The 20,690-nt window shown below is 40.3% G+C and overlaps 1 protein-coding gene across 4 annotated transcripts in view; it reads left to right on the plus strand.

Annotated features, from left to right (window-relative positions):
- The first annotated feature begins 8,390 nt into the window (after positions 1 to 8,390).
- esyt2b (extended synaptotagmin-like protein 2b) overlaps positions 8,391 to 20,690 on the plus strand; it is a 30,660-nt gene continuing 18,360 nt past the window's right edge. For 2 of the 4 annotated variants that reach the window (XM_052562395.1, XM_052562396.1), the window contains exons 1-7: positions 8,391 to 9,258; positions 13,286 to 13,327; positions 14,332 to 14,466; positions 15,907 to 15,983; positions 16,078 to 16,150; positions 17,928 to 18,017; positions 20,303 to 20,358. In XM_052562395.1, coding sequence (XP_052418355.1) covers positions 8,869 to 9,258; positions 13,286 to 13,327; positions 14,332 to 14,466; positions 15,907 to 15,983; positions 16,078 to 16,150; positions 17,928 to 18,017; positions 20,303 to 20,358 — 863 coding nt within the window. In that variant the 5' untranslated portion in view covers positions 8,391 to 8,868. The remainder of the gene's footprint in view (positions 9,259 to 13,285; positions 13,328 to 14,331; positions 14,467 to 15,906; positions 15,984 to 16,077; positions 16,151 to 17,927; positions 18,018 to 20,302; positions 20,359 to 20,690) is intronic. The other 2 variants (XM_052562397.1, XM_052562398.1) reach the window with 2 other exon arrangements.

The following is a 20,690-nucleotide window of genomic DNA, read 5'->3' on the forward strand; positions in this document are numbered from 1 at the left end:
CTGTGTATCCCTGGGTGTCCACTAGAGGTCTCACTTCCCCTTCTCGTCACTGTTCGTTGTATTCAGCTTTTCCCACTTACATCGTTTGCACCTGTCTACCTGGTTTGTTTCTGTCTTTGTTACGGAGTCCTTGTTTAATGTATAAGTTATTTCATGTCCGTCATTCTTGCCTTGCCTTGCCTTGCCTTGTGTTTGTGTCTGGTTTATGTTTTGTTTTAGATCTTCTGGTTTTGACCCTGCCTGGCTTGTTTACCCGTTTGGATTACCCTTAACAGGGCTCTCAAGTTTTGAACTGAGTTCAGAGTGAGATTTTGCCCGCGGTCGCGATGGCGGCAGGGGTTTGATGGGGACGGGTGTCTGATCTCATAAATGACACATATTCTTACAAATAAAATAATATTTATTTAATTCAGCATTTATTTGTGTGTGTGTGTGAGAGAGAGAGAGAGAAAAAATGGTCAGTGCTGTTTATAGTAGGTGTTGGTAGCTGGTTTTGAGGCCAGGGGTTGGTGGCTCCCATTTGAATCACTGTGGTTCCAGGCCAGCCATTTTTCACAGTTCCATCAAGTGCTAAACTGTTCCTGGTTTAGGTCTTGTTTAATCCCACCATGGAGAAAACCCTCTCAGCATAGGTATTTGAATGAGCAAGCACTAACACTAATGCAGCTATTTTAGAAAGCCTCCCTGCTTATGTCCCTCACACCTTGATGGACACAGGAGTTATCTTGTCTGCAGACTAAGCACCAGTAAAAAGAGCTGGTGGTTCCCATTGTGATGAATGGTGATCGGGTTGACCACTCTTTCTTAAAGGAACACCTACAGGTGGCTGCTCTACATAACCCTCTCTTTTTCCCTGTTTCCAGTGGGTTCTCCACTGTTTCCTCTATGGTCCTCCACAGTCTCTTCCATGCACCCATCCTCTACTGGCACCCTAACTCCCTCCCCTACTGTATTCTCCACAGCCTCCTCCTCTGACCTAGCCACCTTTTTAGGGAGCTGGGCCCGCATTCATAAAGATTCTAAGAATCCTCTCAGAAAACTCTTAATTTAGCTTAAAAACTTTTACGTAGGAGTCTTAGCTTAAAAGCGATTCGGGACCGATCTGAGAGCAACTCTGAGTAAGGAAAAGACAAAAACGTTTATCTTAGTGAGGAGGCGGGGTTGAACCGGTTGCTATGTATGACACAATCTTTTGGAGACTCTGATTGGCTGGTTGTCCAAGAAGGAAAAAAAAGAGTGATTTTAAGTATAGGGTCTATTCTAATCCTCACTTTAAATTTACATGCGTAATTTTTCCTATTTGACCGTTCTCTCTCTCTCTCTCTCTCTCACACACACACACACACACACACACACACACACACATTATATGTGTGTATATGAATTCTATTTTTTTATTAACCATGCTTTTAATTTCCTATAAGGTATTTGATTGGCTTAGAATGATAAAAATTGTTCCACTCTTTCCAATTACAGTGATTGCTGTCCTATTTAAGTGGCGGTTTGAGTGTTGGTTTTAATGTATCAAACATGGAATCAAAGCCAAGAAGAGCGAGAAAGCCAAACTGGACAGAGGAACAGTGTTTACTGTTAGCCGAGTTAGTGGATGAACACAAGGCCATTCTTAAAGGAAAATGTGGGCCGAGTGTCACAGCAAGGCACAAGAAGCAGACATGGGAGCGTATAGCACAAACTATTAACGTTTCATTCCCTGCTTGTGCGCACCTATAAGCCTGCTATATTCATAAATGCAGTTTTTTGAGCTTGCAAGGTGGGAATGTCCAGTGGAAACTAAATGAACTGTGACACAATAAGATGTTCTGAAAGTGCTGTAATTGTTTGTGTGATCACTCTGCTTACAGAAGGTTGTGACAGACCCAAATCATCACTATTGCATTGTTGCATGTTCCCAGTTGCCAAATATTGTAATGTAGTGATTACTTTAATTTATATATTAAATTATATTATATTAAATTATTATATAATCTATACCGTCTTATTAACTCATTGTCATCCATTGTCTGCAACACATTTCTTCTGTCTCTTCGTCTTTCTGCCATTTTCTCCTCTGCTAAAGAAACTCTTAAGCCTCTTAAAAGTCCTCGTCTGTGCTCATAACAAATTTTACCTTAAGACCTCTTTTAAGGGATAAGATGCTTTCTGAATTACTTTTTTCTTTACTAGGATTTTTTTCTTTAATTTTAAAAGTAAACGCCCACATTTCTAAGAATTTTCTTAGAATTTTGTCACTAGGAACTACTTTTTGCATTAAGATTCTTTATGAATACGGGCCCAGATCTTTTAGAACAAAGCATGAAAGATTGCTCCTTTGCCTCTTCCCTGACATCTTTGAAATAGACGAATGCAATAATCAATATTATACATTGGATAAAATATAATGAAATAGCCTAGGCAAAACGTTTTGAAAATGGGGACCAGGATGAGGTGCAGTAAAAATAAAAGGAAATAAATTTTTTTTTTTTTTTTTAACTATTATGGATACTGCCATACAAGTATTATGGATAGGCCTATTATAGAAGTCTCTTATATAAAACTGTCAGAGTAGCCCCGCATCCTCTTCAACGTGTAACTTTGGCAATAAAAAAATAATAGTGGGCTAATAATAGGCACAAAAGCTACGGCCGACCACGTATAATGGCCAAAATTGCGTGCGTGTCGGGGTCATAATAACCATCAGACCAAAACATATCTTAGACTGTTTTTAAAAAATGTTAAATTAATATATTGATAAAAAAAAACATATAGTGAAAATCTGTGTCATTGTCTTGACAAGTCTGTAACCGTAACGTTACCTACTTCAGCGAGCGTCTGGATCTGTGTTGCACACGAGCCTGTAAAAATCTTACCCGGATACAGCAATGCTATTTTCTGATTGGCTGATCGGTAGCTATATTTTTTTTATTCGATTAGCAGGTGCGTGTCAGGGCCTTCGGGGAACTCACTTGATTCCTCTACGTTACCTGTTTCACTGTTTAAAAAAATAGCGCCGCAACTTGGTGGGCGTTGTCCTCGTAATGTCTCTGCGTGAGAAATACAAGGTGTGGCGTGTGAGCGTGTGAACGGGTTGAAATGCGTGAGTCTCACGCCCAATGCGTGAGACTTGAGAGCCCTGCCTTAATAAAGAATCATACCTGCACTTGGATCTCTTCTCGTTCCTGTATCACCGCACGTGACAGAAGGACTCCGTCGACATGAGAACCAGCGGTATGTCTGCCCATGTCTTATCCCCAGCCACAGACCGGGAGAGAGGCGGTTTTGAGGGAACTCGCCTGGTGGTTTTCCGGGGGACCAGGGGAGGTCGCCGATGAGGGAGTGGTCGAGAGGAGACTCAGCATCGCTCTCAACCATGGCCTCCCTTTGACCTGGGGCTCCTGTGGAATGGGTCAGAGCCACCGTCTCACCGTGGCGGACGGAGAGGTGAGAAGAAGCGCACGCCCGCCATAGTGGCGCCACTGCCCATGATGGCCGCTAGATCCGCGCCAAGAGGCAGGATGGACGCCAGCACAGCGCCACAACCCAAGATGGCCGCCAGCCCAGCGCCACAGCACCAAGTGGTCGCCAGCCCAGTACCACAACACAAGATGGCCGCCAGCCCCACGCCACTGCACAAGATGGCCGGCAACCCAGCGCCGCTGCGGTCCATGGCCACCAACCCCGCACCACGAGGCAAGATGGAAGCCAGCCTCACACCACAGTACCAGATGGCCACCAGCTCAGCGCCGACACTCAAGATGGCTGCTGACTCATTCTTAGAGTATTTCTCCATGCTGTCACAGATCCTAGAAGTTCCCAAGACTGTTCACATCAAAGATGCTGAGCCAGCACCACAACCCAAGATGGCCGCCAATCCAGCACCACAGCACAAGATAACTGTCAGCCCAGCGCCACAGCACAAGAGGGCCGCTAACCCAGCGTCAATGCCCAAATTGGACACGGTCTAGCGCCACAGTACAAGATGGCCGCCAGTCCAGCGCCACAGTACAAGATGGCCGCCAGTCCAGCGCCACAACCCAAGATGGCCGCCAGCCTAGCACCACAGCCCAAGATGGCCGCCAGCCTAGCGCCACAGCCCAAGATGGTCACCAGCTTAGAGCCACAGCCCAAGATGGTCACCAGCTTAGAGCCACAGCACAAGATGGCCGCCAACCCAGCGCCACAGCACAAGATGGCCGACTCAACGCCTGAGTCGCCAGTCAAGGTGCCACCGATTCATCATAAAGGGCGGAGGACGAGGAGACAGGCGTTTACCGTTCCTCAAAGCTTGGAAAACGTGCTGTTCAGAGGCCGAGGCGGTGACTGTTGCTGTTCCGGAGTCAGGTTCCGGTGGACTCTCCGGAGTCGAGTCAGGTTCCGGTGGACTCTCCGGAGTCGAGTCATGTTCCCGTGAACTCTCCGGAGTCGAGTCAGGTACTGGTGGACTCTTCGGAGTCGAGTCAAGTCACTGGGTGGTCTGCTGCTCCGTCCTGGGGGACTCTGGCCGAGGTGGTGCCCGATGCCGAGGCAGTGCCCAATGCTGTTCCAGAGGCCGAGGCGGTGACTGATGCTGTTCCGGAGGCCGAGGCGGTGCCCGATGCTGTTCCGGATGCCGAGGTGGTGCCCGATGCTGTTCCGGAGGCCGAGGTAGTGCCCGATGCTGAGGTGGTGCCCGATGCTGTTCAAGAGGCCGAGGCGGTGCCCGATGCTGTTCCGGAGGCCGAGGTGGTGCCCGATGCCGTTGCAGTGCCCGAGGCCGTGACCGATGCCGTGACCGAGACGGTGCCCGAGACCGTTCCAAAGGCAGTGCCCGAAGCCGAGGCGCCTCAGGTCTCCACAGACAGTCCAGAGTCTAGTTAGGTTACCGTGAACTCTCCAGAGTCGAGTCATGTTCCTGTGAACTCTCCAGAGTCGAGTCAGATTCCCGTGGACTCTCCGGAGTCGAGTCAGGTTTTGGTGGACTCTCCGGAGTCAAGTCAGGTTCCGGTGGACTCTCCGGAGTCGAGTCATGTTCCCGTGAACTCTCCGGAGTCGAGTCAGATTCCCGTGGACTCTCCGGAGTCGAGTCAGGTACTGGTGGACTCTTCGGAGTCGAGTCAAGTCACTGGGTGGTCTGCTGCTCCGTCCTGGGGGACTCCGGCCTCAACCACGGGGGCGTGTCGATGTGGTGCCTGATGCCGAGGCAGTGCCCGATGCTGTTCCAGAGGCCGAGGTGGTGAATGATGCTGTTCCGGAGGGCGAGGTAGTGCCCGATGCCGAGGCGGTGCCCGATGCTGTTCCGGAGGCTGAGGTGGTGCCCGATGCCGAGGCGGTGCCCGAGGCCGTTCCCGATGCAGTGCCCGAGGCCGCTCCCGATGCCTTGACCGAGGCGGTGCCCGAGACCGTTCCAGAGGCAGTGCCTGAAGCCGAGGCGCCTCAGGTCTCCATAGACAGTCCAGAGTCTAGTCAGGTTCCCATGGACCCTCCAGAGCCAGGGCCAGGAACCGATGACCCTCCAGAGGCAGGGCCAGTCACCGATGACCCTCCAGAGCCAAGTCAAGTCCCTGGGTGGTCTATTCTCCATCCTGGGGGACTCCGGCCTCAACCACGGGGGCGTGTTGTGGTGATCTTCTGCTCCACCCTGGTGGGTGCCACATGATGTTCCTTATGGACTTCTGTTTTGTGTACTTGGGTTCTGTTATGTTTCTGTCTGTTCCCCTCTGTTAGTCTGGCCCTCCATCCCTCCCCCTGAACCTCCTCCGGTCCTCATCCCTCCTGGTCTTCCTGTTTTGTGTTTCCACTTCTGGTGTCTGTTCCCCTAGTTTTCTTTCCGGCCCTCCGGCCCTCCCCCTGAGCCTCCACCTGTCCGCCGGCCTCCTGGTCTTTTTGGTTTGTTTTTGAGGGGGGGTAATGTCACAGTGTCTGGTCTGTGTATCCCTGGGTGTCCACTAGAGGTCTCACTTCCCCTTCTCGTCACTGTTCATTGTATTCAGCTGTTCCCACTTACATCATTTGCACCCGTCTAAAAATCCTGGTTTGTTTCTGTCTTTGTTACGGAGTCCTTGTTTAATGTATAAGTTATTTCATGTCCGTCATTCTTGCCTTGCCTTGCCTTGCCTTGTGTTCGTGTCTGGTTTATGTTTTGTTTTGGATCTTCTGGTTTTGACCCTGCCTGGCTTGTTTACCCGTTTGGATTACCCTTAATAAAGAATCATACCTGCACTTGGATCTCTTCTCGTTCCTCTATCACCGCACGTGACAGTGATGGTACAGTACAGTTTGCAGTTTCTAATATAGTGAAGAACACCCCTCTACCAACAATCAAGTATGAGAACGAGAGAAAACACAGTCTAAATGTAATAGTTTTTAAAATAAAAATATCCATTTATAATTATAGTATGACAGTAAACTTGATATTGAAGCAATTATTAAGTTCTTGCTAGATGCCTGAGTTTCACCAACACGTTTCGTGTCATAAAATAACTGCTTATCAAAATAAAGGTTGACGTCACTCTATTCTGTTTGCACCTATATTTGTGCTTCTTTTAGGCACATGATTAGGTAGAGATGTTCTGTTTATCTACAGTAGGACGGGATTTAACGATAGGCTGTTTGTGATGTGCTTCTTTTCCTTATTATTAATCTTTATTGTTAAACATACTGAAAAGAAATGTGATGTATATGTAAAGTGCATAGGCTAATTTAATTTAGTTTTGTTCTATAATGTTGCACATGAACGCTCTTTTCAAACAGAAGCTTGTAACGCACATGATATATCTGTCACAGCTTATAATGACTACTAAAAATTACAAATTATATATAATTTTATTTCAAATAAAGGGAAAATTAAAAGTTAGTTTAATCCAAGAAGCTCTAAAAGATCTTAGAATAGTTCTGCATCCTTCTGAAATGTTTGCGGTGTTGCCATTTAAACATGTTAATTACAACAACAAAAAAACATTTGGTGTACTGTCTCTGGAAAAATCAACAGTGATTGATCAGCCTTTATATATGTACAGTATTGTAGACGTTATTACCTAGCAACAGTAAACATGCCAAGTCGTTATAACAAGAAAACAAACTTTCGTTATGTCGAGATAACGAGAAAATTAAGTCATTATAACGAGAAAACGACTTTCGTTATGTCGAGATAACGATAATATTAGGTCGTTATAACGAGAAAACAAGAAGGAAAAAAATTATAATGAATGGCCGCTTAGAACTTAAGTACATAGATGATTTTACTACAGCACACTTTTTTATTTGCCTCCAGGCAAAGAAATGAGAAAAAACAAAAAACAAATCAAGAGACAGATCATGTAAGACTGGCTAATATTAGCGTCAGGTAAGATTACTCACCTTCATTCCTGCACTCAGATAATGTTTATCCCTTTCCGAAAATTATGGTTTTACAACAAATACATTAATAGTTAAATAAATTAAATAGTTCAACTAAAGTAACCACAAATTAACCATGCTTTTGCTATACCAGCCATAGCTTAACCATGGCATTTGTAGTAAACCTGTTGTTAAACTAATGATAATCAATCCAAATGACAAAAAAAAGCCCAGATGTACTTAAATCAGAGATGTTAATCCCGTCTGAATTGGTACATGAAAATCACAGACATGAAAATAATTGAAACTCAAACATAATTTAGAAAACTAGTTACGTCCGAATAGGTCTTGTACAAGTGTCAAACTCAGTCTCTGGAGGGCCACAGCCCTGTGTTTAGTTCAAACCCTCCAACACACCTTGTAGATTTCAAACAAGCCTAAATGACTTGATTAGTTGTTTAGTTTAATCTAAACTGTGCAGGGCTGTGGCCCTCCAACTGAGTTTGACACCCCTGATCCAAGTGTATTCAAATGTGCTATTATTGGACATCATGAATATAAACTAAAATGTGCTTTTAACATACTTTTTTTCAGTATTAAAAATGTATTAGATTACCAGTTTTAGTTGGCTACACTTAAACCCCTCTTTAAAACACTAGTGGGTTCAAGTGTACTACAAGTGGTAATACATTTTTTAAATACAGCATGTTAAAAGCACACTTAGTTCATATTCATATGTCCCAAAATAGCAAAGTTGAGTACACCTATTTTAAGATTATCTTAAGAAGTATTAAAGGATATTTTTAGTAGCTATTATAAGTAAAACATTTGTGTGTGAAAATAGAACACTTTACTTTATGGAAGTGCACTTTTTTCACCTAGGTTGTCCCGTCCTTCCTTGTCGTGGAGAGTAATTTACTAAATGCAGTAACGTAAAATAAAGCATGTAACTGGGATGAATCCACGACAGGGAAGGCGACACAATCAGTAGACTACAGTTTTTGACACAAACAGTCCATCAGAAAATATAAAATAAATGACGGAACGAACAGCTTCTTGTTATTGTTCATTAACAGTTAACACACTTGGGAGTCTCTTGGCTGTCGACGCCTCATTGTTTGTGTATCTGCAGTTGCTTGGCTCAGGGTGGCGAGTTTGCGCTGTCTGCGACGCTCACTGACCTCCCGAGACTCGCTGCGTGTGTGTGTGTATGAAGAGCTCAGCTGTCTGTCATAAACCAGCACAACAGCACACGCTTCTCCAGAGCAAACCGCCCGGACAGCACGCGCACAGAGGCGCTGGCGACGGCTGAGTTGGATCTTCAGTTATGCACAGCTAGATTAAAGCAAAGCGAACCAGTATCCGCGTCTAAATATGGACTGGTGTATAGGCGAACTAACGTGAGAACATCCTCAAATTGATTTAGCCCAGCGTTGAACTTGAACCACGCGTGCACGGGATGATCTGTAGGATCTTGTTGTTTACTCTCCAAGCTTTTGCATTTAAACGCAATGTTCACGTCTGACAGCCCTGCGTAACATTTCGTCCGCGCTGAACATGACAGAGGACATAATGACGGCTGGGAGCCGAAATCTTTCTCAAACAGCAGGTGCCTCGGGACAAAAAGATAGCGGACAAACTGAACCGACAAACGGGGCGACTCCTTCGTCGTCCTCCGAGGAGCTGAGCCAGGACTCCGCGTCCTGCACCAGCGAACTGACGCGCACGTGGCTGCAGTTCGCCAAGACCTTCGTCATTATCTTCCCCATATATGTCTTGGGTTATTTTGAGTTCAGTTTTAGTTGGCTTTTAATCGCACTCACGATATTTTTCTTTTGGAAGAGAAACACTAGTTGTAAGAACACCAGGTTAAATAGAGCACTTTCGTTTTTTGAGCAAGAGGACACTGTTAAACAGGAGCTGGAGGCAACTGAATTACCATCATGGGTGAGTTCAACTCCACGTTCATTGATAACATTTCACTTGTTTCAAAACATCACAGATCGCACACTAGAAAGAAGGGAAAACTAAGAGGGAGTTTATTTTTATTTTCGAATTCATAAGGCTGGAATAAATAGACAGAATGGGTTGTCTTTTGTGGGATTTGATGAGATTGATGGACAACTTTAGTTTGAAAAGTGATAAACACAATATATTTCCTTGTTAGTTGTTTTGCTTCATTCAGGTTGTGTCCATTGAGCAAACTCTTGAATGCATGAAACATAACTAAGTTTGGATCTCAGCTGACCCCGGGCTGTCAGACGTGATGCAGTGAAGGTGAACAGTGTTATTCCAAATGATGCAGCATGTGGCTCTACCAATTTTCTGTCTATTTTTATCTTGTATATAAGCATTATCTTGAGCCTCTGCTCATCATGGCTGTAATCAAAAGCCAAGTGCAACAAAGTAAATTTATGTTATGTAATGAGATATTCTGACCTGAAAGGTGAGGACCAAGGTCAGTCTGCATAGTTTAAAATGAGGATTCACTGACCTGCAGTCTATACAAGTGTAACAATAATGTCACTGCAGCATGTAAAACTGTAAATAACAATAAAGTGGTTAACTGCAATTACCTTACCATGTATGGCAAAAAAATTGCATTATATGTAATTTTATTGTTAAAATGCTTTTGTTAATAAGGTCATATGGTTGATGATATTTTATTATTTTTTTATTTTAACTGAATATGTTTTTAAAGTGTTAAATAAAGATTGTTTTGAAGGATTGTACTCAACCTGCAACCTGTTTCTGGTGAAACCATGTAAAGTGTTTTTAAAAGTGACTTCATTTAGTCTTCAACTGCTCAGGAGCCTACTTGTCTGGAGCCTGCTTGTCAGACAACTACTTGTCTGTGTGAGATTAGAAGTCTGTTGAACTGGTTTATGAGTTTGAAGTGGTTGTTGTTGTTTTTTTAAGAAAATATTTCATAACGGAGGTGTTATGGATTCTGAGATAATTCACATTTTGTGGTGCCATGCTTTTAAACCAAGATCTTTTGAAACACTGATGACTTGTTGGTCCGGTTTCTCTGTGGTTCCTTGAAAGTGTGTTATACCTGAAGAAAATAGATCATTTTTTCTTGGTTCTCTGGAAGTACTCTCCAGAGGTGAGGTGTGTTATATCTCTTGCCTAAAAGCTTCAGGCTTGCTATACTAATGACTAATTAAATGCATTTCAGAGTTCAAAGTATATATTGTTGCATACATGTTACAAAAATATGTAAGTACATGTAAAACCATTTTAATATATGCCAGTGATTCCAAGCAATTATTTTTTAAACAGATAGGGACAAGATTTTTGAAACATCACACAGATTATCACATTCTCATCAAATGATGTCACTGTCAGGAATCTATAGTCTTTACATTGCTACATATCTGTGCAATCTGTCTCATCTCTAGACAGATATTTTTTTAAGGAACATTATCATAGTTATCTGTCTATGGCCTTGTCGATGTAGAGGAATCCTCAGAGATCTCTAGTGACCATAGAAACACAGTTACCATGGGAACTTTCAGTGTCTTTCTTTCCCACATATCATTAATACTAAACAAAATAGTCAATATTCATTTTGGAGGGACACCCGAAGTTTAGTGCTGGGTGTAGTAGCTATAGCTGTGTCCAAACCTATTTGGCCTGATTGATGGTTATACTAGAATATGTCAGTGGGAGAGCTTGCCGACGAAAGTGCTGTGCACCAACACTGTTTTGCGATTAAAATAAATTCAGAGTGAGTGCAATGCAGAAGGAAGTCTCACACCCCCATTTTGCCTCTTTAGATTAGGTTATTTTTATAGGACATACAGAAGGAGGTTAGCTTTATGGGTGCCCCAAACACATTATCTTTTCAGGGTGAGAGCGTGTTGTATTCACAGGCAAACTGATTTGGCTTACCTGAGATTTTCCACTCTGCTTTTGCTTAATGTCTTTAGAGAAGCGTTTATGGTTTTGCAGCTGTGTTACCATAGTGATGAGATTCAAATGTGCCCTATACATTTGTTTTGCTTGTGTGTGGCATTTGTTTGTAATTTAAAGTTTCAGGTGTAAGATGGCCTTTTGTGGGTCAGTAAGTTAACATTCAGACAGGCAAAAGTGGGAGAAATCCTGTTTTTGTTTTGCTAATAGACTCGGAACTGGTTTTGTTTTTATAGCAATGTGAACAGGACAAACCACATGAAATCAGATCTTTTTCATACTGGTTTAGGCCACTTTCGGTCATGAGTCATATAGAGATCTGCTGTTTTGCAGTGCAACCTCAGTCTGAATGGTTATATCATACATCACGAGAGTTTTATGGTTAATATAACATTAAATAAAAATTCTCTGTTTTCAGAAGTCACTGCAAAAACTTTACATACCAGAATGTGGAAGAAAGATGCAAAGCTATTCAGTGAAGAGACAGTGAGCTGTTTTAGAAGTATTGCAGTTACAGCTCTACACAATCAAAACCTGAAGGAAGACTATATGAAGAAAAACTTTGCTCTCTTTCTCCTCATCCTTGTCCTCCCTAATGCCTGCTCACAAATTAGCTGGTTCCTACTGCACATCATCTTATAAATGAATGCATAAACACTGACTTCAGTGGCCTCCGCATTTACTTCTGTATGACAGTATGCTGTGTGATATCTTTGCTGTTTTTGTTTTTGTGCATGTGGGTAAGTACAGGACCAGTTCACACTGGAATCTGTTACTGACTATAAATGTGAACGTCCAACAAAAAATGATATCTAAGCAAAATAAGGCGTGGAGTGTCAATGTAGCCACAGTCTCAGAAGTTCTTTGTGGCGTCAAAGTGCCTGTTGGGTGGAAAAAACAATTATCTTTTTGATACCTGGCTGATAAGTTAAAGTGGCAGTTCTACTGATTCTGATTCTGACATAATTTACTATCCAACATGTCATTCCTAGTCTCAGCATCAGATGTCATGCCCATAGACTGCTGGCTGAATGTCTGATGCATACGGCACAGAAAATTGGAAACACTTCGGGAGTTTTGAAGTCGTCATTTGAATGGTTACATTATACAAGAATTCTGGGAGACATGCGTGTCGCATTCTTTAACATACCACCTGGAAACAAAGATGCCTTGCCGTGATGCCAAACCCACTCTTGAAAGAAGAAATCCGTCATGGTTACAACTTTGACAATGACCACTTATCAGGATCAACTAAAGGCTGGATTTATAAAAGTATGTGAAATATGTAAACTTTGTCGCATAGTATCGTTAAAATACGTCCAAGAGTTTTACACATCGGACTGTTATTGTGGGGACATTTCCATGCCCCTAAACATGATGCAGCACAAAATGAAAGTGATTGCTTATTGTTTACTTTACCTGTCAGCCATATGGCCACATGGGTAGTCCTTGGCCATTGAAATCGCCCAAGGTTCCCAGACCTTCTGTTGTGAGTCTGAAGATCTGGCTATGCGAGAATGTTGTTTCAAACCTGTATTACTTATTTTTCTGTAAAACACAAAAAAATATATTTTGAAGAACTTTATTGTCCATATAATGAAAGTCAGTGGGGTCAAAAAAAAAAAAAAATGCTGGACCACAATGACGTCATTGACTGTTATTGTATGGCACTGCTTTAGAAATGAAAAAAGTGCAGTGTTGGTGTGTCATCTTGCTCCCTCCCACTGAATGAACAAATGCAGGCTAAGCATTTTACGCATACAGGGATTTGACTGCAGCTATGCTCATCCATGATCCTTCTGCTCTACGTGTAGTCATGATAATACCGCTGAAGTGAAATAAAAGGACAGAATATATATGGGTGCCATATTTTTGGTATAGAGAACCATTCACATGTTTAGACAGGAAGTCTTTTTATTTTGTCATACATTGAATAATTTTTTTTCATGCCATCTAGCCTGAGGGGTTTCTTCAGAGAAACTGCAGCACATTTACTGAACAGTCTTGTTCCCTCTCTCTTTTATTAATATGATATATTTGTCAATTTCTCCACTAGGTTCATTATCCAGATGTGGAGAGAGTTGAGTGGCTAAATAAGGTGAGAGTATTATTGGATAATAATTGCCTGTTTCTTAATGAGTTCTTAATAATCATCATCAAGCTCTCTCGTGTCTGCAGTCAATACTCTAGAATCTGATACTCTCTCGCTCTCTTTCTTGGCGGGTTGTACACAGGTGCTATAATCCAGTGTGCTTTGCTCATGTTACACTACATGTAGCAACTATTTTTCACCCTCTGTGTCAAAATCAGTGGCTTTTTAAAATATTAATTGTACATATACATTCAGTGGCTCACAGCCTTCAAAAACATGCCTGATTTGAATATTTCATTAACATTTTGCCCAGCGGTGTAATTTATGAACCTGGATGGCCTCACGCTTCTGCAAAGTATGTCTGCAACATTCAAAATCATGCAAAACTATTTACATGAAACACTGCAGAATCACTGATGTTTTTAAACATGACCAAACTGAGAAGGATAAAAACTCTTACAGTACTGTATCATATTAATATTACAACCTTAACTTTCACATGCATTTTAAAGCTCATAAATGCAATATAATTAATTATGTCTCTTTTTGAATATTTGGCTCTCTACATCTCAAACTTATTTCAAAGGTTTTAGATTATATTACTTTGCTCTCAGGCATGGTATGCTTAATTTATTTTTTAATATTTCAATTTGTTCCTTCCGAGTATGGTTACCTGTTATGTTGTCATGGAGAATAGTTTCCAAATGTCTGGAGTATTTACAGTTAGTCAAGTTACAACATGTCCTCCAGCCTTTTAAATGAAAACTGTGAACCTTGTGTCACACAACCTTGTTGTGGAAAAATGTATTTTACACACATTGAGGATTTTGTTTTTAGCAAATGTAGTCAAGAGGGTATAAAACAACAGTTAAACTTTTCTAATGACTAATGAGTTTCAGAGCAGCTTATTTATCAAACTTAAGTCAGTTACAGTTAGAAATGAAGATGCTCTAAGTGCCTCAGTTTACTCAGTTGCATAGTACTGAGCCGGTACACTCTTTGCCTTTCAGACAGTGAAACAGATGTGGCCTTACTTGTGTCAGTTTGTGGAGAAGCTGTTTAAAGAAACAATTGAGCCAGCAATCAAGGAAGCCAATGCCCACCTCAGTACATTCAGCTTCACCAAGATCGATCTTGGAGATAAGGTATGTATGCATACAGAGTTCTCACGGCCTATAACATTAAATGCTTATAAAGTGCATCCTATTAGAGAACATGTAAATCTATGTTCATGATGTTTAATACAACATCAGTCATACTTCCTTGTATTTTATGGAGCTTTGACCCAGTCTGTCTCCCACTGTATAGACACCAACATATTGCATACACCTTTTTTGGCACCTTTCTCCTCTCAGTCAGCTTGTGATTTAACATATCCACTTATCGAGCCAAGAATAATCTTGAAAGGGAGTAAAATCCGTTTTGGCACCATGGCTTAGCAGTGAGCCCACATGTGGCCACATTTAGTAGTTTTGCTCAGACAGATGACATTGGTCTCCACCTCTTCTCCCCATTATTTCCTGTACTTTTACCACTATCCCTATTAATAATTAAAGAAGAATTTTTAGTCCACCCAAAAATAAAAAAGTTCTCCTAAATAGCAGTAAAAGTTTTTAGCTAAGAGTTTTCTCTTGAAACCTATTCACAAAGCTGCTGAAACAAACTTTTACTTAGGAATAGAAGAAGTCATAAGCTAAGAGTAAGGGCAGGGCTGACCTTGCTATGGATGATGTCAGCATGGTTACTAATTATGTGCACAGTGATTGGCTGATCACTGTCAGAGATTTATTCATAGAAATATTGAAGAGCACAAATAAATAAGGGTTCAAGAACAAGTTTTAAAAATAAAAAATGTTATTGCCACATTCAAATAAAGATTTTAAGATGCAGGCTAAGTGTCACTAATTAAACATGTATATGTTCATCTAATTGTCAGCCTCTTATAATATAATCAAAAACAATTAGCGGATATGCATATAAACAGTCTTTTAATTAACAGAGTTAATTATATATAATACATGCAAACATAAAAACAAAAGACAAACTGGATTCAAGAACAGCTGTTACTTCTTGCCCAACTGGTTGATGAAAACAAAGATATAATCAAAGGACTATTTTCAGCTCGGATAACTTCCAAAACCAAAGGTGATACCTTTTCAAAAGGTCATTATCGTAAAATGTCATTTTCTAAAATGTTAATGTTCAGAGGCAGATTGTCGGCAACAGACATTTTACGATAGTTTAGGGCTTGGTCTTAGGGACTTAGGAGTCCTCTTCACTACTCCTAAAGTTTCACAGATTTAGGAGCTATTTTAAGTGCTAAAACGCTTTGTGAAATACTCTTGCAAAAACTCAGGAGTCCTAAATTTAGGATTAAAACTGCCATTCTTTTTTAAATCTTCTCCTTAAATATATATATTGCATCAGGAGTAGGAAGATTGACATGAGAAATTTAAACCTTTTGGAAAAGCTGACCAGCTGTCAGATGGAAATAGTTTATGTTGTCAGGGCTCTGTGGAGGAATGCATGCTGGTTAAAAAAATGTCAACCGCCTGACGGGGCATCTGTGCTCATCTCTGTCACAGCCTCTCAGAATCAACGGGGTCAAAGTTTACTCTGAGAACGTAGACAAACGGCAGATCATCATGGACCTTCAGATCAGGTGACATCACATTAAATATGCTATGCTGACATCTTTTCATCTTTTATTTAACTTTCTGCCCCACAGGTTTTAATATTTCTCTTTTCTTTTATAGCTATGTTGGAAATACTGAAATCGATGTGGATGTCAAAAGGTTCTACTGTAGAGCAGGGATCAAAAGTATACAGGTATATTGTTATATATTCTCATAAAACATTTTGGAGTGATAATTCTCTGCTCTTGTGCCACATACAGCAGTAGGATTGCACAGTTATTTGTTCACAACAGATACACAGCGGCTCTGTTATGTATGGCATCTTCCATTGAGTTTGTCTCAATGACCCAATGGATTATATTCGCCAAGGCCAGAGAGTTAATTTGTTGGATACAGGGAAGCTTTTTCCTATATTGTGAAGCAACCACGTGTTTCATGGAAAGAATCCAGTCGACTGTAGAACGGAGCCTATTTTTATTTTTACAGAAAGGGTGTGTGTGTATTTATAGGGAGGCGTGTAACCAAATACTTAAATGCCCTTGTACTGTTTGTAGTGCATGATCAGATATATACACAGATGCTCACACACAATGACCGTTTTGTACATGATTTATGGACTTGTTTCATCCTGTCCCATTAAATGCATTGCATAGTATACTCCTTGTGTGACAGCATGCTGTGTTTATGTATGATGTATTTTTTACTATATGTAAAGGAGGTCTATAATACCTGGAGAGAGCTGTTAGCATTCCCATTCGTCTCTACAATAGTTACACAGGGAAGTCTGAGTCTGCCATCTCATAAATAGCAGATTTGATGGCTTTAAGAGCCACTGGTAAAAGATTTTCAATAATATAATAAACATTTTATTGAAACTTTGTTTTTTACATGTCACGAAATGTAAATTAGTGAGTAAGGTGGGGCAAGTTTACAACTTCCATACACAAATTGAAATTCAAAGTGCTTTACATACAAATAAGAAATTAATAAAAATAGAGTAAGAAAAAAAGTAAGAAAAATTATAAGAAAAAAAAAAAAAGAGTTCATATATACACTGACTGACCTTTATAACCTCTTCCACATATTATGATTTCATAAAGGACTACTTGAGACAGGACATTCCCTTGAGTTATTTGTTCTCATTACAAGCTCTTTGGTAATGGATGATTGTTCAAAACAGAAGCTCATAATTCTGTTGTGAAGGTGAAATGTCTATTACAGAGCATGTCTGCTGTCAGATGCAAAATAATAAATGCATCAGTCAGGATCCTGAAACACTCATCATCAGCCTGGGGCGCGTAGTGGTTAGATTGACAGCACTGCTGTCTCATGCCAAAAATCTTTTTCTCATTTTGCAGAAAATAATATCCATCCTTAGAAGGAAATTACAGGAAAATAAGACAAAGATATTAAGAAAACACAGTTATGTCATTCCATTTGAAGTCTCCAAGGCTGATGAAGTGGGTTGTTCCTAATTAAGGCAGCAATGGTGAATGGTGAATGCCAATTTTACATACATATCTTTTTAGCTTTTTTTTTAATTGAGAATATTTGATATGTGACCCTGCACCACAAAACCAGCCTAGAGCTGCTGAGGTATATTTGTAGCAATAGACAAAAATTCATTGTATGTGTCAAAGTTTCATTTATGCCAAAAAATCATTGGGACATTAAGTGAAGATCATGTTTCATGTAGATATTTTGTAAATTTCCTACTGTAAATAAACTAAAACTTAGTTTTTGATCAGTAATATGCATGGCTAAGAACCTCATTTGGAATACTTTAAAGGCAATTTTATCAATACTTCGATTTTTTTATAAAAATTTTATAGGTCCAGGGTCACATATTGTCTTAATTGGAGTAAGGTACACACCAAACCTCTAGTGAGAATCCTTATCAGTGTTTCAAAATGTAATTTGATGTGTCTGTCAATCTCTCTGTGTGTGTGCTTGGCCGCATGTATGAATAGATACATGGAGTTCTGCGGGTGATTCTTGAGCCACTTTTGGGGAATATGCCTCTGGTTGGTGCTCTTTCCCTCTTCTTCCTCAAGAAGCCAGTGAGTTGACCAACACATTTATTACTACCTTGATAATGTTGTCTGTATTTTTGCCTGATGAAAATTGAAGTAACTGTTTTCTGATAAAGTCTGGAACTGTTTTATCAGTGTGTGGTCATATATATTCCCTTTTTGACATGTACTGCCTCTTTTCCTGCAACTTTGTTTAACTTGGATTTGAATGTGAGCATTTTCCCAAAAAACATCTATTTTACCACAACATACAAATGAGCGTTGTGTCTGAAATGCTGTTGTTTGCAGTTATTGCAAATAATATGTTATACAGCATAATGAGATACAGCTCTTGAAATTATTCAATTAACTTAAATGTGTATTGTACAAAAAAACCTAGGTGAGGGTTAAGGATTAAGGATTTTAATGAAAGAGTGTTTTGAGGATATCTGAAGAGACTGCTATCAGATAAGATTGTGAATAATGAAAGAAGATAAGGCATAAGATCAGATGTCAGTGTGGAATTTGAGTGGGCAGTGACTTGGTTCTTGTTAAACAGCAAGACATATTTAAACTTTTCAAAGTACATAACAGAGTCCTCGTAATGAGTGCATGCAGAAGAGATGTTGTAGATCTTTTTTATTTCTGAATATTATGTTTTATTACTGCATTAGAATTATGTTGGAATTTGTATTGAAGTACAGGTAAATTATATAATTTAGTTTCTGGGAATTGTTTAATATTAAAGTGATAGTCCACCCAAACTACTCACTTTCATGTTGTTCCAAACCTGAATTTTGATTTGTGTGTGTGTGTGTGTGTGTGTGTTTCTTTTTTTTTGTGGCATATAATTGAAGATATATTGAAGAATGTTGAAAACCATACAGCAGTGGATCCCAATGACTTCCATTGTATGGACATATCCTGAGACATTGTTCGTACGTTTTCATTTGTAGAGAATTTGACACTGATGATTCAAACGCAGTTTTGAGCAGTGTAGAGTAACTGTTACAGCTTGTTGTTTCTCCAATCACAAATGCAAACATGGTTTTATGTTAACGTTGCGTGACACTCAATGCAACGCATAAAAAGATAAAAAATAAACTCATTATAATCCGTAATTATGTCCCCACTGGATGGAACAAATGGCTCGTTTTGTCTCATGGAGCTGGGACATACAGCATTACAGTATTGTAAGGGGCGCAACATTTCTGTCACATGCTTGATGCGTTCAGCCAATCACAACGCTCTGGATAGCTGGCCAATGAGCTTTGTAAAAATCGACTCGTTTCAGAAAGGCAGGGCATATAGGAGAAACAATAATGTACAGTATGTGGAAAATAATGTGTTTTTTAACCTTAAACCACATAAACACATTGCATTACACCAAATACACACAAAAAAAATTCCTTTTAGCAACATCATATGACCCCTTAAATAATAGACCGAAGAGGATGTATGACTTCTGGAAGCACCTCTTTTAGGAGCTTAGATGGAATAGGATATAACATGCATGTTATTAGTTTAGATGAAAACATTGGAAAAAAAAGTTATAAATGAAGAGAAACTTATTAAAGACATTTGTCTTTTGCAAAACTGCAGGATTGAGATTCTATTTAAAGGCTTGCTAAACAGCATAAACTGGTCTTAACAGTTCTACCGTGTGCATATAGCAGTGGCAGACAGTCAGCGTCAGTGACCCAGATTCTACAGTCTGTCAGTACCAGTTTAGTAGCAGGGCTAATTTCACTGCAGGTTATCACAGCTCAGCCTGATTCTAGCTCACATTCTGCTGCTGGTTCTGAATGAAGGCTTTAGTGAGTTTTCCTACACTTGTCTCATTGAGTTTGAGTTCTTTGCGAGGTGTCCAGTGTCCTGCGGTCTGACTGTAGTTTGTGATGCACTGCAGAGGTGGCCTCTCTTCATATATCCCCTGCAGTGTGGGCGACACTGACATTCACAGAGGAAAAGAGGCTAAAATAAATGTTTTATATTACGTCTATCCGCATTATAATGGATGGTTTATATTTCTGTACTTTGTTTCTTTCCAGCCTTTCCTCTTTTTTGTTAATGTTCTAGTGCACTGGGATACTTATTGTTCTAATTGCAGTCACAAACATAGTAGTGTTATTTATGTGCTGTTTTAGAGTGAGACTTAACATCCAGGTTGATTACAGCATCAGGCATGTCTAGACATATTTCATTGTTGGTTGTCTTTTTGTGTCATCTGGTTTGTGCTTGTTTCTCTCCTCTGAACAGATATGCCTGTATTTTCTCTCTGTTAACCATTTGTTTAAGTTATTTAAATGCTTGATTCTCTCTTTTTCATACAGCTTTTGGACATAAACTGGACAGGCCTCACAAATATATTGGACATTCCAGGGCTTAAGTAAGTAAACTTTTTCTTCCTACAATGAATTCAATTTTTACTTAGTCTTTGTTTCTTGGAATATTTTGTAAGTTGATTTTAGTCCTGCCAGGCATTTTATATAAACTTTGATTTAGTTGTATTGTTTTCATGTTGGTTAGGCTACTGGTTCTTTCTTAATTTTAGGGCCTCTTGGTTTTCATCCATAGATATATAAAACATGGAGTCTAGGCCTCTTCTTTTGTTTTTGTCTTCATTTAAGGTAGTTGTACTTGGATGTAGGCCTGTTTATTGGAAATAATTGAAAGAGCCTTTGTTCAGCAGTCTTAGTGCATAATCAATAAAGACATTCT

This window comes from Carassius gibelio, chromosome B7 (assembly GCF_023724105.1).
Source record: "Carassius gibelio isolate Cgi1373 ecotype wild population from Czech Republic chromosome B7, carGib1.2-hapl.c, whole genome shotgun sequence".
NCBI lineage: Eukaryota > Metazoa > Chordata > Actinopteri > Cypriniformes > Cyprinidae > Carassius > Carassius gibelio.